Source organism: Pelmatolapia mariae, linkage group LG9 (assembly GCF_036321145.2).
Source record: "Pelmatolapia mariae isolate MD_Pm_ZW linkage group LG9, Pm_UMD_F_2, whole genome shotgun sequence".
Lineage (NCBI taxonomy): Eukaryota > Metazoa > Chordata > Actinopteri > Cichliformes > Cichlidae > Pelmatolapia > Pelmatolapia mariae.
In genome coordinates, this window is record NC_086235.1 from 20,913,252 (window position 1) to 20,938,900 (window position 25,649).

At 42.7% G+C, this 25,649-nt stretch overlaps 1 protein-coding gene across 7 annotated transcripts in view; it reads right to left on the reverse strand.

Moving 5' to 3' along the window:
* Positions 1-1,026: 1,026 nt before the first annotated feature.
* Positions 1,027-25,649, reverse strand: part of eya1 (EYA transcriptional coactivator and phosphatase 1) — a 38,265-nt gene continuing 13,642 nt past the window's right edge. For 4 of the 7 annotated variants that reach the window (XM_063484005.1, XM_063484008.1, XM_063484006.1 and 1 more), the window contains 12 exons: positions 25,260-25,397; positions 20,912-20,994; positions 19,401-19,587; positions 18,630-18,772; positions 17,819-17,902; positions 14,451-14,540; positions 5,638-5,696; positions 5,368-5,528; positions 5,027-5,141; positions 4,560-4,681; positions 3,634-3,734; positions 1,027-1,323 (listed from right to left, as the gene is read on the reverse strand). In XM_063484005.1, the coding sequence (XP_063340075.1) occupies positions 1,243-1,323; positions 3,634-3,734; positions 4,560-4,681; positions 5,027-5,141; positions 5,368-5,528; positions 5,638-5,696; positions 14,451-14,540; positions 17,819-17,902; positions 18,630-18,772; positions 19,401-19,587; positions 20,912-20,994; positions 25,260-25,397 (1,364 nt within the window). In that variant the 3' untranslated portion in view covers positions 1,027-1,242. The remainder of the gene's footprint in view (positions 1,324-3,633; positions 3,735-4,559; positions 4,682-5,026; positions 5,142-5,367; positions 5,529-5,637; positions 5,697-14,450; positions 14,541-17,818; positions 17,903-18,629; positions 18,773-19,400; positions 19,588-20,911; positions 20,995-25,259; positions 25,398-25,649) is intronic. The other 3 variants (XM_063484010.1, XM_063484009.1, XM_063484007.1) reach the window with 1 other exon arrangement.

The following is a 25,649-nucleotide window of genomic DNA, read 5'->3' on the forward strand; positions in this document are numbered from 1 at the left end:
GTTTCCTGTAAGGACGAGAAAACATCACAGAGTGAAAAGAAAGGTCCTTGACACTTGACATCCATGCTTTTGGTCTTGACAAAACAATTTATCACAAAATCCCAATATCTACATATTTTGTTTATCCAACGTAACTTTAACACATCAACACTTTCAGGCGTCGTCGCACAAACTTATGTGCGATGAGATGCCTTTTTTTTTTAAACTTCAATGAAAAAGCATTGCCATCTTTCAAGAGCATGTACCTAAAATGAATATAGGAAGGAATAGTCCAGTGATTACAAACTTAGACACACACACACACACACACACAAAAAAAAGATTTCCTCTGTACATGATTGTCTCAGCATTGTAAATAAAGTTTTTTGTAATTTTCTTAAATTATTAGAAAACCCCCTTTTCTTCTCTCTTCCATAAAAGTCTTCCTCTCGCTGCGGTGGAAATCAATAGTACTTTGTAAAAGGCACGAGTCTTTTATCATCGAGGTACCTTCTCAGTGGCGCGGTGCCACTCACAAAGTGTCTGTTCATAAATAAGAAGCACAGAGCTCCCAGGCCGACGCTTTACAGAGGAGCACTTGCTTTGTCTTTCTGCCCCACAGCGAAGGGGAGGCTACGAAGTGGGTGAACAGAGGAACAGAAATAAAGCGGAGGCGAAGAGCAGACGTGGGGCGAGCCAGAGGGACGCAGAAAAGTCACCACCAGTAGCTGTGGGCCCTGCAGTTCGCTGTAACTGAGTTCTGGGGCGAGGTGAGGCGAAGCGAGGCGAGGCCACCAGTAGCTCTGCTCTCCTCACAGGTGTGAACCCTGACAGAGTCCCGGCACAAACAGGGGGCCGTAAAACACTTTGACAGCTTCAGAAAGCGGCCAATTCACAGTAACCAGGGCAAGCAGCTGCAGCGCCGTAAATTCACCTCGCTCTCTCTTTCTCTCTCTCTCCTTCGCTTCGCCGGAAAAAAGAAAGAAGGAAAGAGTTTAGGGTTAAGACGATGTGTGACCGTATGTCAGCACGTTAACCGTGTGCTCAGTCTTCTTTTTTCCGTTGTCCTCTTCTTTTCTTCCTATGTAGTGACAGACAAACGCCAGGCAGCACAGCAGCACGGCTGTTTTTTTTTGTTGTTTTTTGTCTTTTTTTTCTGAGCTGTGGGGTCCGTGGCAAGCGAGGGATGGGGCTGGAGGGCGAAGGTGAAAGGTTGTGTGGTGTGCCGAAGCGGAGCAGGGGGTACACGTTGGTGGTGTGGTGCTACAAGTACTCCAGGTCTAGAGCATGGTGGAGGGCCATGAGGTCTGAATGGCTGGAGATCCTCCAGAAGGGCATGTTGTGCTGTGGGTGGAAGAAAAAGCATCTTTTTAGTTTTATTAAACACAAAACTCAAAATTCTCAAACTAATTACAAAACGAATTAATCTGTTCTTTTAAATGATCTTTTTAACCATTTACATGAATAAAAATGACTTCTATTCAAAATCAGGAAAATGCACCTTAGAGTATGAAAGAGTAAAATTGCTAAAAAAGAGATGTTAATGAGCAAAATATTTATCAATCCTTTTAGTTATTTATTAAGAGATGAGTGCATTTGGTTCTTTTCATGATTGCAAATCATATCAATTAATTTTGGAATATGTTATGGACAAAATTATATACTTTTTAGTCAGCCTTTAACATAGAACACACTATTAGAATTGGACAGACCAATACTTGCAGGCCTTCTAAACTGATTTCTTATTCTTTATACTGCGGTAATATGTTTAGTGAATGAAGCAAGCCTGGTCCACTCACCAGGAAAAGCAATCATATCATTAACACACCCCACCTACTCCTCTTGCTCCCTTGTGCATAAGTCCGCGCAGCCAAATCGTACATCTGTACCTGTAACTAATTTCTTTGCTGCATCAAAGTGGGGTTTTATACCACAAGACTAATGCACTGACTGTCTTTAACTTGAACAGAAATGAACTCCCACAGTGTCTTTTGAATGAACCTCCTGCCTGCCAGTGTGTGTTTAGGACAGTGCAAATGAGCTGTTGTTCCCAGGCAAAGGATGGGGGGAGAAACTTGAGTCGCAGAGAATGAAAGGAGCTTGTCAGGTAGAGTCCTCAGCTCCTCAGTGTGTGGAGCCCATTACCCTCCCCTTATCAAAGGTATGGCCTCTCCCAGGCGTATGTTCCGCTTAGGAGAGCCTGCACTGACCCTTAAAAAGCTCTTTTGCTTTTTGTTTTGTAAATTGTCTTTGCTTTTAAGTTTAAAAGCTGGTGATGTTATCTCTGCTGTCTCTCCCAAGCGAAGGCAATAACTGAAGACAGGGATTGTGAATTTTTTCTTTCTTTCTTTTTTTTTTTGTAAGTGAAGGAATGAGGACCGGGAGAAGTTTCAGACTTTTGCTTTTGTAGTTCCACGATGTGTCACGTCTGATATGCGCCTCCTGACGGGTGAAATTGTTGTGTTATTTCACCTTCTCTCTGATGTTGACACAGAAACCTTTTACTGCATGGCATGTTGCGGGACTTGCACCACTCAAATGGAGGGAAAAAAACACCTTATTCTTCCATCAATGTCACTCTCCAACAACTCAAAGCTGAGTAAAAATATTTGCATCTTTTTCCACAATCACCCCTCAAGACCACATTCCCAGGGCGTGTTCGCTTTTCATAACACAGAGCTATTGCTTTACGCTTTTATCCAGGGTAAAGGTTCTTACTTCTCTCTAATAGCTGCCTAATCGCTCTGCGTCGGTCCTCGTGCTTCTGCTCTGTTTACGGAGAAACAGGTGAAGAAGGAGCTGGAGGACTTTCAAAGGGAAACTCAATGTCTTCAGCGTGACACGGCGGCTCACCATAACTGTCAGGGAAGTATTCTCCTGAGCCGCTGATTAATTTGCTAAAGAGCGTGTTTGCTGTGTGAGTTTCACATGCAGCATTTGCTTTACATCCAAACCTGACAGGAATGCTGAATGCACAAGATCTGGAGCAAGAGCCAACAAGTAACATAAAAAATGGGGAAGAGAAAAAAAAACAGCGAGACATCAAATTCATCTGAACAGATACTGTCATGCTTCCTGCAAGAGCGTGGGCGGAGGTCGGCAGCGAGCCCTCCTTGATCCATCTCGTACTAACAGGCTTGTCATTGCAGTAAATATTCTAATTTCATCAACAATGATTTAAGTCGCCTTTATGTGCGCTCTATTTACGATGCGCCTTCAACATGCCTGAAAGGGCTTGTCTAGCGTTACACATACAGCATTCACACTGCTCAGAGCACCAAGCAGGAATATATAATTATGCCATCTCTCCCCTCCCCTGCTCTGTAAACCTGAGATGGTGGTGGAAGAGGGCTGATTACACACTACAGACTTTCTCTCTTGTGCTTGGATGCCGTATAAGAGGATAAACAAATGAAAGCAAAGCAAAGACTCTTGAGAAGGAAAGCCGGCGCGCTGATTCCTTTCTTTGGAAAAGTATGGCAGGTATGTTCGGTGTTCCCTCACAATGAACTCCTGACCTTATGAAAACTAATCAGGAGTTCTTTGCTCCACACTTTATGTGGTTCTCATGGTTGTTTTCACCATGTAAATATACCCTAAAGACATACAAGTGTGCATGTTGTTTACTTTATCTATTATTTTAAAACCTCTTACCTTTTTTGAGCCTTGCTCCTCTTCTACCCCATCTCCAACAACAATGTAAACAACTTTCCTCCCGAACCGTTGAATTACTCTCTCAAAGCAGCTCTCCTTCCCTGTGAAGAAGTTGAGGGCAGTTTCTTAGTAAAGCATTACGTGGATGCAAAAAAGATATGCAGGCACACACACGCTCAAAGTTGATTTAGGAGCCGAGGGTGACAAGAGCCTCTTTAAAACACCAAATTTACAAAGAAGGGAAGAGTGTAAACAGTGGGTTCAGGAAGGAGATGTGATAAGATTGTCCCCCAGATAAAGACAATGTTAAAAGCATTAACTTTGCCCCTCTCCTCTTTAAATCTAGAACAAACAGGCAAATCAGTCCTGCTACAGGGTCTGGTTTTGAAGACCACTGTGCTCCACTGTGTCTCTTTCTCTCCCTGAACTCTTAGCTGATGGGTCAGATATTGATGCAAGAGTGAAACTTGATGTTTATTTTGCATTTAAAACAGTAAAAAAAAAAAGAAAGAAAGAAAGAAAAAGGGGAAAGTGAGGAGGTAAAAGCAGGAGGAGGAGGAGGAAGAGGACGGGGCCCTGTTGCGCTGGAATGACATAAATGTGCAGAAGTGGTTTCATATGCAGAGATTGAGCAGGAGAGGCCTGAAGAGGCCCAGCGCAGGCCCAGCTCCAAGAAAATAATCCTAGGCTGATTGGGACTACTCCTTCACACAAGAACATCAACCCTCTCCGGTGACTCAATCTCCCACCCCGTCCGTGCCTCAGTCCTGTCACTTTAGTCATAGCATGTATGTTTTAACTGCTTTTATTGCACCGAGGCAAAAATAAATAAATAAACAAATAAATAGACATTTGTGTCTCAAAGCCACATAAAACTTAAAACAAACAAGCTAATTCAGAAATTAAACATCAAATGCAGTCTTTACCTATTTTGGTTGCACTATAAATATTCTCGATAGGAAAGACAATTCCCAATCCGTAGAGCAGGACCTTAGCCAGGGCAGGGATGAGCTGCGTGGTGGTCACCAAGATATTCACACAGTTTGACCTGCAGTAACAAAGACAGAGGAGCAGAAAAAGAGGTGACATCATTCAAAATCACTCTGTGGGAGGACAAAAGAAAACACAGTGTGCAGAAAATAAAGACACTGCAATGAATCAGTTCTTTAAATAGTGTCCTGCAATGAAAGATTGCGTTTCAGCTCCTTTTTCAAGTCGGATCTCTTAGCACACGTATTTTTCTAAACGAGCAGATAAAGACTGTCTAAAAAAGACAAATGCATAGCGTTGCTGTTTTTCTAATAATGTGGGAGTATGGGGTACTCCACACCACATACAAATTTATATATGTGCGGTATGGGACTGTGTAAAATTTTCCTCACTGGAGTCCTACCTTGAGTGGATTAATGTTAGTGCTTTCAGTGCCAGTGTTAACCAGGAGTCCGTCAAGGCTTCAATTTCTGCTCGCAATTGCAACCAGGCTTCCCTTTTGGCCGGGCCCAGCAGACCTGAAACGCAGGGTAACATTGTTTAGGTTGGACGGGCCCCCCGAATACCAGCGAAGTTTTCAAAATTTACCCTGACCAAGTGGTGGGGGCATGTGTGCTTTTAGAACGCACGCACCAACATGAGCATACCCTCACACAAACACGCACATAATGAGGGAACGTACATTTGCAAAGTCATTTCTACTCAAAAAATCAGTACAGGGCAGCTCTGCTTGCCGGGGATTACCTCCAACGTTATTTTTGTAGGTGGTGTAAATTTCTTTTACTCGTCTGTAGCGGAAGGCCAGCTTTCTCATCCAGTCCACGCCTCCCCGTACGCCTGTGGCCAGACATAGGTTGGCACTGGTAGCTGCTGCATGGAAACCATCAGCGCTGAAGTTGTACGTGCTAAAATAAGGGCAGAGAAAGAATGTGTTAGCACAAGCCTGTTTCACTGTTTGTGGCGGGCGAGCATATGATGCATTTCTTGTTGACTAACTATGAATCACTGCTGTACCTTAGATCCTGGCCGTTGTCGTCAGAGGACACATCGTCGATGTGCACCTGGTCACATTCCTAAAATATACAAAACAATCACTTAATTGTGTAATGCGGGACACTTCCTGTATGTTCCCAGTATTTTTTGTGCTCCCTGTAGACATTCAGCCTCCCCATTTCCTTTTGAATCAGCTCTTCCCCTTTTTGATTTACTATGCAGCAGCTCAAAGGTCTAAATAAAAATAAACTGTACCATCAGCCTGAAAGACATCTAAAGATGTGGACTCTCCTGCACATAACCAATAAGCCTCAATCAAGAAACTGTAAACACTCGCCAGGTTTCCTCCTCTATGTATAAGATTACAGATGAACACACACACACACATATATATATATACACTCTACATAGCAGAAGGACTAGAGCTAGCTAGTACAAGCATCTTCGCACTAATGATTTGTGCATGTGTATGTGTCTCTGTGTGTGTCCATCTCCAAACATATGCGCACACTCCTTTTCCACTTTGGGGGTGCCTGGCTCCTCTTGGAAAGGTAGCGGGATTCTGCAGCCCTGCACTGATTCTACCGGTACACAGTAACACAATCCAGACTTTCTGGTAAATGTAACCTACTAGAAAAATTGAACCTGATGCTAACCGCCAATGAAATTATGACCTCTGATTGCTGCTGCGCCACACACCAACACAGCCCCGGGGCTAGTGAGCCAGTCAACCGGTAAAAGAGCGCAGGAGAAAGCAGACTAAAATAAAAAAAAAAATCTGTTATTAGTTTTCCATTTATGGGACCCCTCTAGTGCCCCCCCCCCCCCCCCCTTCCTGCCCTCTTTCCACCCCATCAGTGGTGAAAGGTGAGGGAGTCCTGCCTTGGCATCTAGATAAGCATATGACATGTGGGGCAAAGAAAAACAAAGTAGCTCAGCTGCTATTTTTTTTTCTTTAATATTGTGTGGTTAGCAATTTTGCCATAAGGAGGTTCAGCAATAGCCTAGATAAGAGGAAAAAGGTTTGAAATTCATGTTATGTTACTTCTAAATTTGTTTCAGTCAGTTTTAATCCAGTGTGAATAACAGAGAGAGCACTTGATCCACCATGATTTAGTTTGTCTTCTCATTTTTTAGGAAGGCTAAAGATTTTAAAGTGGTTACGCAATTGCCAAAAAAGTTTGTCTCACCTGTTTAAAGTTATGTTAATAATTTCTCAAGAAAAATGAAACACGAGGAAGTGAATTCCTCTGGTCTCAAGTATGAAAAATCCCTCAAAAATTTTTGAGCTTTTTAATTAAGTTTCATCCGGCTGTTAAGACACCAAAACACAGAAAGGACTTCCTTGTTTTAAGTCAGTCTAACTGAGGCCAAATGCTGACGTTATTACATTCCTCCCTAATGCTAGAGCAGGGTAAGGGTAAGGGCTTTGGACCGTAAACCTTTTTTATTTTACTGGTTCCCATCTGAACAAATTTTTCATCTCCCTGGATTTGTGGGGAGAGGGAGGGAAGAGCGACGTGAAGAAAAACTCAAACCAGCTGTTCTTTAACAGAATTAAAATCTTGACCCCCAACCCCAGCTCTAATGCAGCCATTCTCTCGCCAAGCCTCTCCCAGCAAGCCCCGAGATCCAAAGAGGAAAAGACTTTGACCCCGTGACCCTCTCCCCTCCTCTCTGGGGCTCTGGCACCCCGATAAGGGGGTGGAAGGGTAGAGAGGTGGAGATGGAGAAGAGAAACGGGTAAAGGCTGGGGGATAGAGTCCAAAGTGACCTCACATGGAGTGAGTTTGAAGCAATGTGTTTCAGAAGATGAACTGCCAACTGACATGGGTTGCACGTGGGGACTTGTTGCTCTGTCGGCCTAATCTGTTTCCAGACACTCGCTGGCAGATCTTTAATAGTTGAAGAACTTGACAATTTGTCCCAGCTTGAGGGTCTGTTGCCAACAAACTTGTAGATAATTTGTGTTCACAAATAATCCCCAAATTTTCCGGAGAATAGCTCTCAACCCAGGCATATTGTTCCACGTAATTCTGTAAGCAGTAGAGGCGTGTGTGCTTGTTTCAGAAAACAAAAACAGCATCCTGGGTTAAGCACCTCATTAAGCTTCGTTTTAAAGACCTCCCATTTCGACGTAAGTGACTGGAATGCTTTTGTTATCTAGTAATGATCTGCTCACGAAGCAGACACAATAGGCTGATGAGCAGCTTCTGCCACCAATTTCACTGATTTGGTTACAAAATTATATCTCAAATTATATCCCACTTTATTGAGCCTTGTTTAAAACAACTCCCTATATTCTTCACTCGTAATGTTTTCTTTCAGAGTATGACACCGAGCGTGTATCAAAGCATATCTGAGAACACTGTTAGCACGTTAATAATGGAGCTATTTTAGGTCGTACAAGCGATACTTCACTATGGCATGAAGCACATTAATACGTCTCTGTAATTAGGCCAAACTGGAGCCATTGTACCTGCTGCCTGATTACGAATGATTTTTCATGGATGGGTCCAAATATTTAACCTAATAAACACATCAAATGTAAAGTGTTAAATATTCAAAGGGGCCAAGAAAAATACAGTGTTTTGGAGTTTAAATGTCTGCACCATTTCAACTTCATTGTTTCTGAAATGTTTACATAGTTTTTTGATTATGTTAAAATGCTTTATTAATAGATGAAAAGGCTTTTTTGGTGTGCGTGCGTGCGTGCGTGCGTGTATTTTGGGTTGCTGGATGAATGAGAAGACTCAACTCAACAATTACGTTTCCCAGCTGGGGCTGGCATAAACCTCTGCACTGGCTCCCTGGGAAAGCTAATAGAGGAGGTTGCTGTGGGTAATGTCGTACAGTAACTCTTACACATACTCATTAGGAGCCACTTCTGAAGGCCTCATAAACACCACAGGGCCATGAACAGAACAGGTCGAAGAGGACAGAGCGAAGGAAACACTAGCAGGCTGTGGATTTTACAATAGTTTGTGGAAATTCAGTCAAAAGAGGGTAAATAAAAAAATGTACTTAATCACATGACCATAATAATTTATGACTTATATATTGCCACATTATGAAGGAGCAGTTTATTTGCAGTCGTGCAGGACTTCATAAAGTTAATAAATTATAGGGTCTTGAACTTGCTGTCGCTTGAAGGGTTAGAAGGAAAAATATTTTGTTTGTATAATCCTAACTATAGACTGACAGGCTTTCATGACGGTGGCACATTGAGGGCCAGTCAGAATTTCTTAGAACCTTTTGAACACCTCTTTTCCACTGAATCTCCCCGTTCTTCCCTCACCAAGCAAACAGTGGTCTTTCTAAAACCTACAATCACTGCTAACTTACACCAGATGTTCCTACTGTACTAAGAAGTGAAGACCCTCCACCAGAAGCAATTGCAATTGCTCCTAACGCAAACACCAAGTCTTTCTGTGAAATTCATCAGAGGCGTTCTTTTCTTTTATCAGAGTTCATTCAGCTACCGAGCAGTTTTTATCTGTACAGGAAAGAAGAAAACACAAACTAAAAAAAAAAACGAATTGAAGACAGGATGCTTCCATCTCGGCATCATTCACTCTCTCTTCCTTTTTCTGTCTGTCTTTCCACTAGTCTGCTGAAAACCTTTCACTGGGGAGGAAGTTATCAGAGCCCTCTTTGTTCCCTTGGCATCTGTCATTAAGCAATCAGCAATGACGGCATGAGTCTTCCTGTAGCCCTGGATCGAGCTCAGAGTGGTGACTGCAGCAGTCAGAGGTAGGGAGAAGAAAGACGGGGTAACTCTGCAATGCATGCTACCAAAACACAGAAAGGACCATGTTTACTCCCTCTTTGACCATCCCCCCCCCCCCGGTGAAGGTCTAGGTCACTGCCACACAATAGGGTCCACTTTTTAGATCCAAGCCACCCCTCTCTCCCCCTATCTCATCTTCTCTCTCAGGTGAGCTGTGTGTTTTGGCCACCCACCCCACCCCACACCACAGTGTGAGCGATAACAGCCATCATCACGAAATTCCCTGTGACCCTACAGGCTAATGCCATGTGAAAAAGGCTCATCCATGGTTCGCAGGTTCTCAATGCTGCCACTCTGCCGGTAGAGGCTGTCACCCCCCCCACCCCCAGTGGTCTGTGACCCCCAGCAACTTCCTTCTCTGTTCCCACCAAAGGCACCCCTGTCTAGGGGGGTGAGGAGGGTGCAGATGGGAGGGGGGCCTGTGATTATCTGGGGGTCAAACACAGGATGTGGGTAACAAAGGGAGAGTTCTTCAAACCCACTTCATTCCAATCCACAATCTGTGCTTGAACAGTCATGGAATTCAAACAGCAGTGCCAAACAAAGCACAGGTAAGTCTATGCTGGTTTAAAAAAAATCCAACAACCAGGAAAGGGGGCACAGAGGGAAGCAAACTGCATTTTAACAAAAATGTTTTTTAGAGCTCTGTAGCTTAAAGTTAAAAAAGAAAGAAAGAAAAAAGGCACACCCCACAGGTAGGCAACGAAAAGTATAAATTCATTCTGTGTGATAGATGAGCTGCTCCTCATTATTTCTTATTTTTGGCACTTCAAATCCAAACTGCACCTCAAGGAGAGCAACATTAAATGCCATATCAAATCTCAGTCATTTCAGCATTTTCCCCCAGCAATGAACAAATCCGTGGTGTAGGAGTTTATCCCTGCCGAGTGGTCTGTTGTTTGGACAAATCTGTGCACTTTCCTATCTCTTCCTACACAAATCACATTGTGCAGGTGTTGCATCTTTCTTTTTAATGCAAGACTAGAAATCTCCTGTAAAATTTCCTCATTTGTCACCAGACCGTAATGTTATTTTCCATGAACCCTCAACCCTTAGTGGTGTATGAATCAGCTGTTTGAGGATAGTGGAGGATGGGGTTGATGTGGACCTCTGTGGAGCATAGATTGACAGGATGGCTTTGAAACCACCACTTTCTTGTTTGTAGTCCTCCCAAAACACACCATCAACCCCGCCTTGAAACCTGATGGAGTTATGTCTGAGTGCAGCATCAGTGGCCAAGCAAATGATTAAAATAACCACATCACTGTGCGCAGACCCAAAGAAGCCCATCTGACAAAATATACCACATATAAAAATGTTGTAGTTTGGTTTCGGCAGCATGTTGAAAGTTGATAAATTAAAAAAAAGAAAGAAAAGGAAGTTGTAATTTCTGGTTTCCAAGCTTTTTACTGGTGCAGATCTTCACAGATTTATGTGCTGTTATAATGGTGTCTAACGTGATGACAGTGTTGTGTTTTTGATTTCCTATGAATACATACAAATAATCACTAATTCTGCTGTAGTGCTAATTGGTAACTGATCAAGTGCATGACTTAATTTTGTGATTCAATTAAAATCACAGCTAGCATCACAGCCCTGCTTTCCCAGGAATAAAATCACCAAGAAATAAACTATCACTAAAAACACAATAAAGCTACCAGTCATATAGAATTGCAAGTACAGGACTGCATTTCTAAAGTGGGACATAAAACCAACAGAAAGGCTCTACAATAAGAGGCTCTGGAGGGCCATTTCAGCCAGTAGGAAAAGGTAACTGTGTGTTTCACAGCATCTCTCATTAACAGGCAGCCCCTGGGTGAAAGTGACAGAGGAGTTTTCAACCCTGTGACTGCAGGCTGGGAGCTATAAAAGGTAGTCAGCTTACAGTGTTACAGGATTGTTACACAGGCATGTGTGTGCGAATGTCAGCATTTGATTATACACTTACATACAGTATGCATGCGTTTCCATATGTGTTTGGGTATAGCTCCATGTGTTTAGAGTGTGTGAGTGTGCGCTGCACAGAGCAAAGAGGCATCAGTGGACTCATTTAAAATGTTCCCACCTTTAGAGACCTCTCCCCCTCTCCTGCCCTGTGAGTGGTTTGCCCCCATGGCCTTTATTCTCCAGACTGGGAGGGTTGTTTTCTCACCCAAGGAGGCGGGAGACGGCAGCCCCCGTACCCCACTGAGAGGGGAACACAGGGGGCTCGGCCAGCGAGAAAGAGGCCCCTGGTTCCCACATACTGCTCAGCATTAGAGTTCGGCCTAGAGCAGCACACCTACAGTAAACTCACACCCCGAACCACGGCAGAGCTGTCAGTCTTCTCCATGCGCTCAGCCTCAGTGGACTTCATTATACACATCACTTCAGACCATCAATTAACTCCACATGCAATCCCCTGCCACAAAGGCATTCAGTGAGGCCAATCTGCTATATTTCAAAGATGGGGTATTTGAACAAAAATGATAACAGGTTTAGTATTGTCAGAGTATGATACTGAACCCCCCCCCCCAAAAAAAATCCCTCACCATTACATTATATTAGAGATATTATTATTAACTGATTACAGCCAGTATTTGTTTTGTTTTACACATTGTAATAAAGTAAGCATTTGCTTATTTCTGTAAATACTGAAGTACGATTTTTCTAACCAGAAGAAAAAAAATAATAGAGCTGAGATCGCCTCAGTATGGATTATCCTATACTGAGCATTTTTGATGATAGAAAACAGATCGTGCTTTTCATACAATCATACACCCTTCCTTTACAATAGAGCTTAATAACAAATGGCTTGTGTGGGACAATCGATTGAGAGAATTGCGCGTGGAAGTTGGGAAGGGAGGTCTTTTAGTGAAACTTCAGTATTTCTGGGACTCATCTAAAAAACAGTGAACAAAAACAAGAGAGTGCTGATCCAGAAAAAAATGGTTGGAGGAAAAAGGGCGAGGGAGAGAGAGAGAGAGAGAGAGAGACATAAGGGGGAAACTGATCCCTGTTGACCCCTTCGGCATGCCCTCTTTCTTTTTATGACTTTCCCCTGAATCGTCACTCACCAGCTCTATCAACACAGTCCAGCCTCTATTCACACACAGATATACACACACACTAACACGCATTATACGCTGTGGCCTGTGGCATGTGGCATGTGGCCTCTGCAGACTCAGTACAATATTATGCTTAATTGTGGTTTTTAGATGTCCTATAAAACAGCCCAATGCTTTAAAAACTTTGAATCTATTTTTTCTTACAAGAAACCATATTCAAATTAAAGCAATTAGGAATTATACACACTTTGAAATTTTATTGAGCTCCTATTTAATATTCTCGTGCAGTGGCTGTCAGAACGACAGTGTTAAGACTTAGATGGACCACTCACACACCGTCAGGCCACTAACTCTGCACCTGTGTTTCTGCACAGCCTCTGGGGTCTCCCTTTATGGCTTAGACCAAATTAGATGGACCATATGCATTTCTGCACATGCTTAAATACATAACTGCTGCTGGCTGTGGTATTTATAGTTGGACTCTACTTGGCTCTATCTGAGATGCAGGACCGTAAATCAGCAGAGAGGAAATACAACTGGTTAGGCATTGCTGAGACCTGGCACTTAACACTCACACTGGCCCTGCTCAGCTTAAGAGGAGAGATCAATATGTCTTCAAGAGAATGTCACTCCTCCTCTGGTATGATTGTTAGTGACAATCACTGCAGAATCTGCAGAGACGTCTTTACACTGGACACTGTAAAAAGCATCCCTACCTAAGCATACCACACCAGTTTAAGCTGAAAAAATTGAGTCCTTAAAGCCTAAACACAAAATCAAATAATACTGTTGCTGAGACAGAGCAGAAGAAATGTGTGTGCTGGAGTTTTGAAAAAGACTGAGCTGCCAATTCATCTGTGAACACTTTCAAAGCACATGAAAGGATCAAAACACGGGACAGATGTTGAGCAAAACCACATTTAAGCATTGTCACAAAGTGCCATTTTTTTCAAATGATTGGGGCACATCTATTAAATAAAGTGCAGCTACAACAGCTTCTACATGGCCAGGGCATAAGGAAATATTTAACCAGCCAATTGTAGCCAATTAACTTTGATCACGATGACTGCACTTGGGATCTCAGTCGCTTGTCTTTTTGGGGGAGTATGCATATTTTCTTTCTCTGTCTCCCTGTCTCCCATGTTTTTTGCTCGTTCTTGGGCTTGCTTCATGTAGCACAGCCAAACATGGTGGTGAGTAATGAGACTTGGCAGGCCGGCCGCAGATCTCTTCACACTTAAGTATCAAACAAAACATTTCCTCTCCTGTGAGGTCAGCATAAAGCAGGACTCTGAGGAAAAAAGCAGGGCCGGTGGGATCAGATTCACCGGGAGAAAAACGTTGAGGCGTGGACAAAAAAAACTGCAAATATAAAAAATGCGATAAATTTGTGGACAGTTGCTTGTAAGTTGGGTTTGACATTTGAATCTGCACAGAGGGTATGCTTCATACCCATGCATGAAGTGTGCGTCACATTTGTTGAAACAAATGTGACACACATTTTTCTCCACGCCTGATCCTTCTATTCCTGTGCCCCAGGGGAAGATTTTACACTAACTGTACATGAATCAGGGGGGCAAGGGAGGGGAGGTGGCGGGAATTTCATGCTGTGACGGAGGGGTCTGTGGTGTGGTGTAGGTGGACAGCGACACCAAGCACACAGCATGACACACAGACAGAGCAGCCACAGAAACACTAGAGCCTGACAAATTGGACTAGCTGCCATGGGAGTGGGAAGACAGTGGAGGTGGGGGGGCAGGGCTGGTGACCCAGGAGACTGACAGCGCATGTAAAATTCATGCCATCGCTTATGGGATAGATTACTAAGAGATTAGTAAAAGAGGCTCTACGCTACGTAACAGTTGCTTCTTTTACTAAAAAATTCTCACACCCCAGCACATCCACTCCTCTGGCCACTAAAATCATCAGAAAGTAAACAGAAGGCAATTGTGCAGAAACAAAACATACCAGAGTAAAACACACACAAACAGACTCACCTCTAAGTCGTTAAAGAATAAGTGCGTGTCGGCCAAGTTGAAGATCATTTCTTCCATCCTAAGGCCTAACGATACAGATGTTGGCGGGTCCTACAGAAAACAGACAAAACTAGTTAAATCAAACCACATTATTCTGAAATGTAAGTGTGTGTGTATATACTGTATGTTTTAAGAAGCAGATGAAGCAATGCAGAACAGTAAATAATGAAGTTCCCTGCAAGTCTGTCAATTAACACAGAAATCCCTTTAAATTCTACAGCAAGGTATTCCCATAAAAGAAGACATTAGGCGCACTTGAAAGTTTCAGCCTCTGTTTACGACCCTCTGAAAGGGACCAGAATAGTCATCAGAAATGCCACAGACAGACAGAATGAACGGAGTAAAACCATGCCTGTTCTTGGGAGGGGCAGTTAAATGGAAGAGCCGGGGTCACAGCCTCATCGTAAATAGCCCATTCTCCACATAGTTGTCCAGATGCATCATCTGATTGCTCTCTACATGATAAAATACGATTCCCTGTAAAGTTTCTTTAGTTAACTGACAGTCACTCCGTTTGTTCAAAATTAAAACTGCAAAATAATTCAACAATTATATTAATCCCTATATCAGGCGCAACTACAAATTCCTCCTTAAATCGTGATCTCTGTCAGCAATGTGACACGTGCTGCAATGGTGATATGGCTGCACTGTCTGTAAGATAATACCAAGAGAGGAGTGAACAACACTGTAAATAGTTAATGAGCATGTGACAATGTGTGCAGTTTTCCTTTTAAAAAGTTAACGTATAGGCAAAATGTCATCAGATCATTCTCACATGAACATCTACAAAATTATAAACCCTAATGATTGTCATTGTAATGAGACTTCTTATGATTATAAAATTGTCCATTGTTTATTGTTGTTTTACTTTTGGGTTTTCATATTTATTAATATTACTATTAATTAACTAACTTGAGAGATATGTTTACACTCTTTTTTTGTGCTTGTTTGTTTTCATACATATTGAATGCCTTTTACATTTTAAGTCTCAAATCAGCAGAATGTCCTCGGCAAGTAAAGGACGAAGTCAAGACAAAAGCTTCCTGTGGAGGAGGAGGTTTTCCTGCAGCTGGGTGAGACCTGTATTAGAGACAAGCCAGGCAGGACCAGAAGCAGGGATTACAGAGTTAAACCACCTAAAGACACACCTGAGCTTTCCGCTGATTAGCTGTCACACCCCACAATGCTTATGTTTTCTCTAAAATGACAGAGTACAAACCACACAAGTAGAGCTCAATCCCCACTTCTAGAGGCTTTCTCCTTCCTCTTAACCTCCCAGTTTGAACCAATCTTTCAGTAAGAATTCATCAAAAATAATTAGCCTCCCACATGAACAGGCTACCAGCTCCCTCTTCCCAACCTCTGGCACTGTTGGGTGATTCACTCTTATGGACTGGTTTGGTGGGAAAAGGCTGCCTTTTCTGCACAAGTGAATCCTTTCCAATTAAATCTAAACAATCAGTCAGTGAGGGAGTTAAGAATACAAGCAGGCCAGAAGGCCAAAGTGCTGCTGCTGTCACTGCTCCAGCACCACCTGTCCTGAGATGTCAGTGGCTTTAGGGGGACGCCAAGCCTCCCCCTCCACCCTCAAGCCCCTTACCAATAACAACCCCCATCCCCACCCACTTTAAGCTCTCGCTCTGGCCAGCCCAGTACCAGCACAGCTGGCCTTAGCCATCAGCTTTATGGGGGTGAGCTGCCTTGATGCCAATTAAAAGAGCTGATAAGAACAGCAGTGTGTTTATGTGTATGAGGGAGAGGGAGAGAGGGAGAGAAAAAAAAGTCAGAGAGAGCGCGGGTGGGAGGTCACAGAGAGTGAGCGAAAGTGTGGATGTGCACTCACTCAGATACACATCTATTTATAGCAAGTTTAGAGCAGCTAGGAGGGAAAACTGTTTTGTATCTTTTTTGTTTATGCCTGGCATCAATGAAAGCCAGAAAGGAGGAGAAGGGGGTGGAATAGTTGTGTTGGTTGTTAGTCTTAACTTTCTTTTCTAAGGGAGTTTATAGATCTGTATTTCAGATAAGGGCATGGCAGAGGGACAAAAACATGGGTTACAAAGTGAGTAAAATAGGCAGAGAGGAAGAAAAACAGAGAACAAATGAAAAAATCCAGAGTGAGTGGCTCTAGTTAGCTGTCGCATCCTATATGAGCTCTGATGGAATGGGCCATTATGGAGTTTCAGAGGAGCACACTGGAGACCCTATGTGTGATTATGTGTGTGCATGGTGCAAGAGACCCTCATGACGGAGCCACAGCTCCCTAAGCTTTAGCTCTCTCTTTACGCAGCAGGCAGGGCTGGGAATAAAGTAAATAAACAGTAAAGGGTCGTGGGGCAGCCCTCTTTCACCCCCAAAACAAAACACTACCCCCATCAAACACCCCCTCATACCAGAACAAAGGCACAGAGCATGGGCTGCAGACGCTAAGCTCTCTGACATAGGAGGAGTAATATGTCATTTTCAACTTGCCAAAACGTGGTGATTTTAAAAAAAAAAAAAACACTGTTCTAAAACAAAATTAAAATAAAATGCATATTAGTTTATGAATTTCATATTAAAGTCAGTTTTTATATCTAGAAGGGGAAAAACAGACAGGATGATGTACTTTAAAGGAACCTATGACCTCAATATAACCATGAGAAAAGCATTCTGGCTTATTTCCCAAATTATTTGTTTTGAAGGTTTAAATTTAGAGAAGCAATTTACATGAAACAACAAATAGAAAACCCTGGAAAAGTAAACTCTTCATTTCATGAGCACACAAAGTTACATGGGATAGAAATGACCTTTCGCTATAATAATAAAAATATAATAATAAAAATATATGTTTGTTAATACATACATATTTGTTGAGTCTTAATTAAGCCAGGTTTGGCAGAATTTCTAAGCTCTAGTTTGAGTTCTGGCTGGGCTGTATTTAGTGGACTCACTCTCCTGCCAGGGTCTCCAGGGAGATCCCTGCCTGAAAAGGATGGATTGAGAAGCACTTAATTAAACTAACAATGTGGCATTTCTGAAGGAGAAAGGAACACTCAAGATGTGTCAATAGACATCCAGAGTGCAACTGTTGTGAGCCCCTACAGCCGGGCCTGGACGGGCCATGCAGAGCCCCAACAGCTGCAAAGAGCAGTCAGGTTTTTGTCAGATCTCATTGGACTCATTTAAAAAACAAAAGAAGAAGCAATTATCTATACATTGAGTTCTGCTCTATCGTCTCACTGTGGGGTTAGAGCAAAGTGAAATCTATCCTCTGCCCCCCTCCTTTTAATATTTATGCATTTTGCTGATAAAGTGAATGGCTACTGCCAGAGTCTGATGTCACTCACCCGTCCATATCTGTTGGCATAAGAACCCGTAAGCAAGGAATGGAAAATGATGATTGTTTCATCTAGGTCCCAGATGAAAACTCGCTAGGGAGATGGGGGGCAGAGGTGGGGGAGAAAGAAACAAAGAAAAACAGAGAAAAAAAGAGGCAAAATCAATGGTGCACTCTGTAGGGCTGCAAGGTGATCCTCCTGGTCAATAGGCCAGGAGCGTATTCGTGTGCCACAGGGACCAGGATCCATTTGCTTGGGTTGGTCACCGCAACACTTCTCTCACCACCCCACTACACACTTTCCACCCCATGCCCTTTACATTAGAGTAATCAATAGTGACAAACTAATTAACTAGATATGTTAACATGCCATGATGTCAGTGTTTTAATGGCTGCTATTATCCTCAGTCAAATTAATAACATATTAATGAAGAGTCCCCGAAATTACAGCAAGTTTATTTTGACACATGGTCACTATCAAAGTGGGCAATAACATCACTGTAAGCAACAGCTAGTGAGCAGCCTTCAGTGCGTGGTATATAAGTAGTACGTATCTCATCAGTGATGACTCACTTAATCACATGCCTTATTGTTTATTTATACGATATACAAAGCTCTTTATAGATGATATGCGTTTAGTGATGACTCATATATTCCACAATGCATTAATAATGCATTTAAAGTTAAGGAATCATGTCTTTAAGTATTAATGTCCATCAAGTGTTAAAGTTGGTGTGGCAGCCATATAGTAAGTGGATTAGTGTCCATGTGTCTCAGACAGGGCGAGGCTGTCTGTCGCCAAGGTAGCGGGTTCACCCTACCTCAAGGTCAGAGTCAGGCGGCGGTGATGGGTTGTTGTTCCTTCTTCCACGGCCACGTGACTTTCCATCCGAGGCTCGGCGCAATCGATCTGAATCTGAATCTTTAATGGGGGTTGATGGACTGTGGATGGTACTGTACTCTCCTGAAAGGAAGGAAAGAAGGAGGAAGGGGCGTATTAAAAGAGCGCACCGAAGACGAGCTTCTATTTGCTTTTAGAAAAGATGTTTAAAGGGACCATTTGTCTTGATGGAGGACAGACAGCATCCTGCAGGAGACATAACTTATAAGACTGCAGGTAACAAGCATGCCATAAATCAGATGCAGAACAAATAATAAAGGCTACTGTGCGCCATACTGATTTAATAAACAAGAGGTAATGGAGTGCATGTCAACTGGAAATAGCTAAAATGTCATTTATCTAAATTGAATGATGTAAGTATGAAATTATATTTAGTTAAAGCCAGCTGTCTTCAGTGTGAATGATGACAATTTCAAATGCAGTCATAAAATTCTGAGTGGCTTATAATATACAATCTCAGTTGCAAGATGATGCATTAATGTCACATGAAATTATGGAAAATCTTACATCTGATTTCTGTTTTATCTCACCACTAGATGTAGTGGCTCAAACTGTCCTGTTCTTATGTGGTGGAAGTGAACATTTTCTCTGCTATGGAGAGCAAATTCCAAGAGACACACACTTCTTACCAGAATCAAACTCGTGATATTCAGGTGTTACAAGGCAGGTCTAGCTGAGGTTTAATTCCTACCTGCAGGGTTGTCTGTGAGGGCTTGGCTGGTGATGCCAGCGGGTGGTTCCTGGAGGGTGTAGGTAGTGGTGGTTGAGGGCGTGCTGGGGCTGGTGTTGTTACTTGTCATGTAGGGTGAAGTGTAGGGTGAGCTGTTATAATACTGAGCATACTGGCCCTGGCCGAAGGCTGGATAACTTGGGTAGTCCTGTGGAGTAAGTAGGGTAAATTGAAAAAGTTGATAACTTTTAATTAGTTGATTAAAGTGATGGCATTTCATTTAGTCAGACACATGTAAGGGAATAAATTGCAGCCAAAAACTGCTTGAATTCTTTCAGGGGAAGAACACTCATGATTTTCATTTCAGGATACAGACGATCACTTAGAACAACTTTTTATTAACCCCTATTGTACTTTTCCCTCTAAGAGCACTGTAGGGGTTCAGTGTTCAGCTTTTTCCTTTAATTTGACACAACGTGTAGGTCACTTGTGTGTCAGTGTCCCTCAAGGTTTCATTCAGACATCTTCCCAATAGTGATGAAAAGAGACGTTACACACACGATGTCATACACTCAAAACTGGACAGCACTGGAGTTTCTGTTCATGGTTTGTGGAAATGGTGCTGTGGCAATGGAGATGACAGAGTTAAAAGAGACATCAGGTTCAAAATTTCTTTGAAGAATTTGTTCTAAGTTCACTGCATCTCGTTTAACATTATCATCTCCATGGCTAGTTCATGACTTTTAGGGAATCCTTTTCTTAAATTCCCTTTTCTTAAGTTTCTGTCCAAAAGCCTGCCCAGCTCCAAGCGTGCAAAAGGCTGGACTTATTTCTAAGCTGCTTTCCAGACAATGGGTCACGATCCTATGTTTGCTTGTCTGCAAATGCAAATGGAGATATTTTATCCTTACTAGGACCAGCGTCATAATACTGCCATCGTGACTTTTACATAAGTATTACCAGAGTGCTCACTCAGACATAAAGTCAACATGTTCAGAGAAGAAGTGCATGTCTGAGCAGGGATACATAAAAAAAGAGTCAAATGGAATGATAAGTTCAATGGGATGTTAGAGGGAAGATTTAGATCAAAACACAGAGGCAGACAGAAAGACAAAAGGTAGCAGAATTGAAGAAAATAACTAGGTGGTTTGGCAGGGTAATCTGAGAAATGCCCTGCACCAGTGTTGCTACTTTACAGTGCAGATTCCAAAAAATAAACGCAAACACATGTTCTGTTCTGTCCTACATCTGGACAATGATCTGTCTTGTTTTTTCCCCTCCTCCTTTCCTCTGTGGCATAATATACATGTGTTGGAGGAGGTACGGTAGATAAGCCTGTGTACAAAGCTTTTGACATTGTGAATGATTTATGTCTGAATGTGTCATGGGTGAAATGTAGCATATTGAGTACGCATGTTTCATGAAGATTTCCAAGATCTGAGCCTGCAGTTCAAACCTCAAGTATAAAATGATAGCTGCAAATTGATACCAGATTAGAGGAATAAGGAGATAAGGGAGAAATCCGCAGCTACCTGTTGCGTGCTGTTGAAGCCAGTTGAGTTTGTCAGGGAGTTATTTCCTGTGTACAATCCTGACGTTGTTGTGAAAGTCCCACCTATGGGGAGAAAAACATTGGAACTTTAAGTTATGTTACATGAAAAGACAAAATTAAATCTGCAGTAGTGTAAAACTCGATGCAGCGACAGAAATAAAATGGTGCATTGTTAGGAGGGGGAAAAAAAGATTCATCTTGAAACAACTATTTGAGTAGGTGAACAGAGGGAGGCCTCAGGGAGAGCTCCAAACAGTGGCCTTATCTTTCTGCTCTTCCTCCCTTATCTGTGATTGGATCAGGCCTGATGAATGACAGTGCAGAGGTGGGGGGGCAAAACCTGCTTCCAAGCCCGCACAATGCGAAGAACACAAGAGACTGTTGTGTGCGAGTTACCGAAGGGTGGCGTTGAGTAAAGGGGGAGGAAACGGTGGATGCACTCTGGACGGGACATGAGTAGGAGGTGGGGGGTGGGGGTATAGTGACAGAGACGTATATGAAAAGAGGGTTGAAGTTGGGGTGAGCAGCTCTGGCATCGTGTGCTACTGAAATCCAGCCCTGATGAATATGTATGCTTCTCCTTTCCACTTGTTCAAAGTATGGTTCTTCTGGGTAATTAAATCACTCAAAAGGGTCGATAGTATCTAATGCCCTAATATCATACATGCTATGATTTGTAGCATAGGACAGCAGCAGCTGCCCTCTGGGACACAACATCTCTCCTCAGTGGCCATCCACCTGTACTGTCATGTCAAGTCAGAGAACAGCAGGAGGGACAGCTTAAAGGGGTCATACACTGGTAGAGAAACCAGATCCTAATTCTTGAGATAACAGTTATTGTGAAGATTCAAAGAACTGAATAATTAACATAAAATCTGTCTTCATTTGCATATTTCGATCCACGAATTAATATATAAATGTTACTTCAAACTGTTAAAGAAAGAAAAAAAAAGAAAGAGAATTTGCCAGATTTTATTGCCCAAGGCTTAACGGCATTAAACTGAACTCAAATATTTATATAATCACAAACAATGACTCCGAACTGGTCAACTAAGTAAAACTGGTTTATCCATTATAAAGATGTCGTGAAGGGGATTCCCATTTGAGCAAATGAGCAATAATCGTGTTTATAAAGAAGTTTAATTGCAAAATACTCATCAGAAAAGCTGTGAGTAGGGGCCACGATGTGTTGATGTGACTTTTATGTGCAGATTTCTCATCAACTCAAGTATAATTCATTGTGATCCAAAATAATGACTGCAATTAAGAAATGATTACTTGTGGAGTTTAGTATAAGCAAATTATTCTGCCAACAGTGTAATGCACACATTAAAATAAACAAAACTAAAAATCAAGGGTTTTGGTCAGTTCTGGTCACTCTCTCTCACTCTCAGTGACAGATGATTCAATTTTAATTATTTCATTCCAAATGAATTGTTAAAAAACACTGAGCCCAAAAAACAGTGGGCTTTGTAACTCATTTCTGTCCATACAAAAGCAGCTTGTTTGTCCATATAGCCGTAGGGGACACAAAAAGGGCACCGCCGTCGTATTCTTTAAACAATTTCTTTACCTATAACCGTAGTCATCCTACCAAGGCCAAGAAAGTATCCCACAGCTTCAGTGAAAACGAGGCAGGAGATAGATTTACTGTTCCTAAATGAGGACGTAATTACACCTTTGTTGTCAGACACAAACAGAGGGAGTTCCTTTCATCCTATGGTCATTGGCCCCATCAGGAGGGCCCTCCCACACCGTGACAAACATGAAGCAGCTTTCAGAAAGGGGGGAATGATTAGGGAAGTTTTTCTGTGTGGGTGGAGGGGAGTGTGTATGTGTGTCTTGTGCGTGTATCTTTTTTTTGGGTGCGGGGGTGATAAGGCAGTGCATCCAAAGCAGCATGAAGACATTGAGTTTTGACTTGTCAGTTAGCTACACTTGCAGCACAGTGGCTAAAAGATAAAAAGAAATACCTTTAAATGACCAGAATTTAATAATTATTTGTGCAGCATGTGCAGTTTTTACCTCCAGCATGTTTTACATCCTGGTAATTATCAGCGTTGCTCTTTCTTTTCTTGTTTAATATTTTAAGGGGAAGGAGATACCTAAAACTTTCCTGTGTTCGCTGAAGAAAGTTCAAAATACTGCGAAGGTTCAATTGAACAATAAGACAAAAACAAGGAGCAAAGGCCGCAAAGAACAACAAATTAGCCTAATGCACAGTTCAAACAGTCATAAAAGCTCTCGCTGCCAGGTTTGAGGGTTGCTCTGTGGAGAACAAGGAGCCACATAAAAGCTGAGGGGACCCCCGCTAGCCCGGTGAGAATGAGCCCATGCTGTTTGGAGTGGTGGTGCTGGTTATAGCAGGGGGAGAAAGAAAGGGCCTTGTGGTTCCCCGGGGGGCATGTTTTCTCTCCCTCCCCCTGTCCTGCTCCAGTTAGTTCACTCACTCAGGACCAGACATCATCCCTCCCTCCTCTCCTCCTTCCCTCCTGCCTTCTGGCTCCACAATTGGAAGTCCATTTGCTTTGCTTGATCAGTCCCTTGCCATGGGCTATGTCTATCATCAGTGCACAATATTTGTAGCAGAAGTTTGTATGCCCCACTTGGGAATAGCCTATCAAGTCCAGATGGGGCTCTCCTTTTAAAAGGCAACCAAGGCTTCAGCTTCTTCAGCTCGCACTACCATTGGGACAGAATGCTGGAACCCAATTATTCACCTAATTAGCATCTGCTCAGCACCACCATAAAAACAATGTCTCTGTCTGTTTACGCTCCTCTAATATTTTTTGCCATTTTCAGTACTCCCTGAAATGCCCTACAAAAAAAGTGCCCCAAGTGTCCACTTTATGATTTGGTGTCTTGACTTTAGCAACCATACAAAGCTCGATCGCATCAGAGATGAAAGCAAAGAGCAAAAAACATTAATCTAATCGTCCTCTGCCTTGACAGCTGGCCACAGGCTGGTGGCAGCGACACTGAAAGAAAGGGGAGTATCAGATGTGGAAAAGGAGTCTTTGGTTGGGACACCCAGGCCTGAGGCACATTGCCCAGGCAGATCAATAGGCCGGAGAGAGTAATGATGATGGTGTGGCGGAGGGCCAGAGCCACAGTTAGAGAACCCAGGGCCAGAATAGTGGTCAATCTGTCATCTTACATGGCTGTCAATTACTAACGCACTTAACGCTAACATGGAGGAAAAGATAGGCAGAGATAGCTGAAGAGAGTGAGGGAGAGGCTGAGATAGACAGAGGTTAAAAGAAAGACAGAGTAAGAGCATAATACTTAGAAGATGAATGGGAACATAATACTGTCATCATGAGTTAAACCACTAAGGGCAGGATAGCAGCTTGTGCACTCTGCCGCACATGCTCTGACTTTTGTTCCTGTCGCTCTCTCTCTGCCTCTCCTTTTTTCAGGTGTGAAGTGTGCTCCAAAATCTCTGAATGTGGCCAACTGTATTTGGTTAAGAGGCGTGGAAGAGAGGCTTCCCCTGCTACATCTGCTGCTGAGCTGGTGTTATTTATTGTGGGATGTTCTGGGGGCTTTTCAGCAACATGTGGAGATATTTCAACTGTCACACTTTAGATATTACAGGAGAGAATACAAAGACTGCACTAGCAGCTAGCTTGCCCAGTGCAGAGGCTTTCTGAACCAGAGAGAAGCAGAAAGAGTGTAACAGATACACTCCACTGGGCATTAGGCCTGATCTACATTTAAATTGTATGGCTGGAGAGAAAGAGCACAAAAAGGGGGAGTATAGGGTGCACAACTCATCTTAATCGGTTTCAAGGGCATAAATCTCTGTGTTCTCAGTTCTTAAACAAATGAAAATATGATCACAGGGAGAGAAAAAACAAAGGCTGGGGAGCGACATGGCTGCTGCCTCCTAAGTGCTTGCCATTTTTCCATCTGTGTTGATTCTTTTAAGAGAGGAGAGGAAAGGAAGGCAGCCGTTGTGGCTGCACATAACACCGCTGGGTTGCAACCACTATCAAGGGTGAGGGCGAGGGCTGTGCTGTGAATAAGTCTTCCTCTGCATGTAGATAAATCATCATCAGAGAGCTATGTTTCTAATGTAAAAAAAGTACAATAAACCTTATTTGGAAGGGCTGAATATAAAGACAGGATTTTGTGCATTACATCCAAAAAGAGACCCACTAAAGCAACAGCAAAAAAAAAAAAAAAAAAAAAGTTTGCCATCTATTTCATATGCTGTTGGGTTTAAGTAAAATGTATTTCATCTTGTGGTGTGTTTTCTAACGCACAAATTCAAACTTCGGAAAAAATTGGGAGAAAAAGCAAAGAATTCACAATGATGTCCTCACCCTGCATCTGGTAGCTGTAGGGGGCCTGTCCTGTCTGTGGTGTTGTGAAGCCAGAGCTGTAGCTTAGGAAGCCTGTCTGTCCCGGGGATTGGGACTGACTCAGACCCCCCTCCGTCTTTATGCCTGCCCACAATGGACCTAAATCAGTTAGTGACACCAGATCGGTTTGATGCACAGACAACAGTCAACACAGTTTTAAATTACACTGGACAGCAAAGGGACACCACCTCTGTCTGTTAGCATAACACACTAATCACAGTGGATGACTGGTGATTATCTGTTACTGATTTTCATCATTTGTTGTTTGGAAATTTTATCTTGCGCTGAGTTCCATCACTCCGCACAACAGCACACTACTTTGCTCGAAAACCAAAACGCATGTTTGGATTA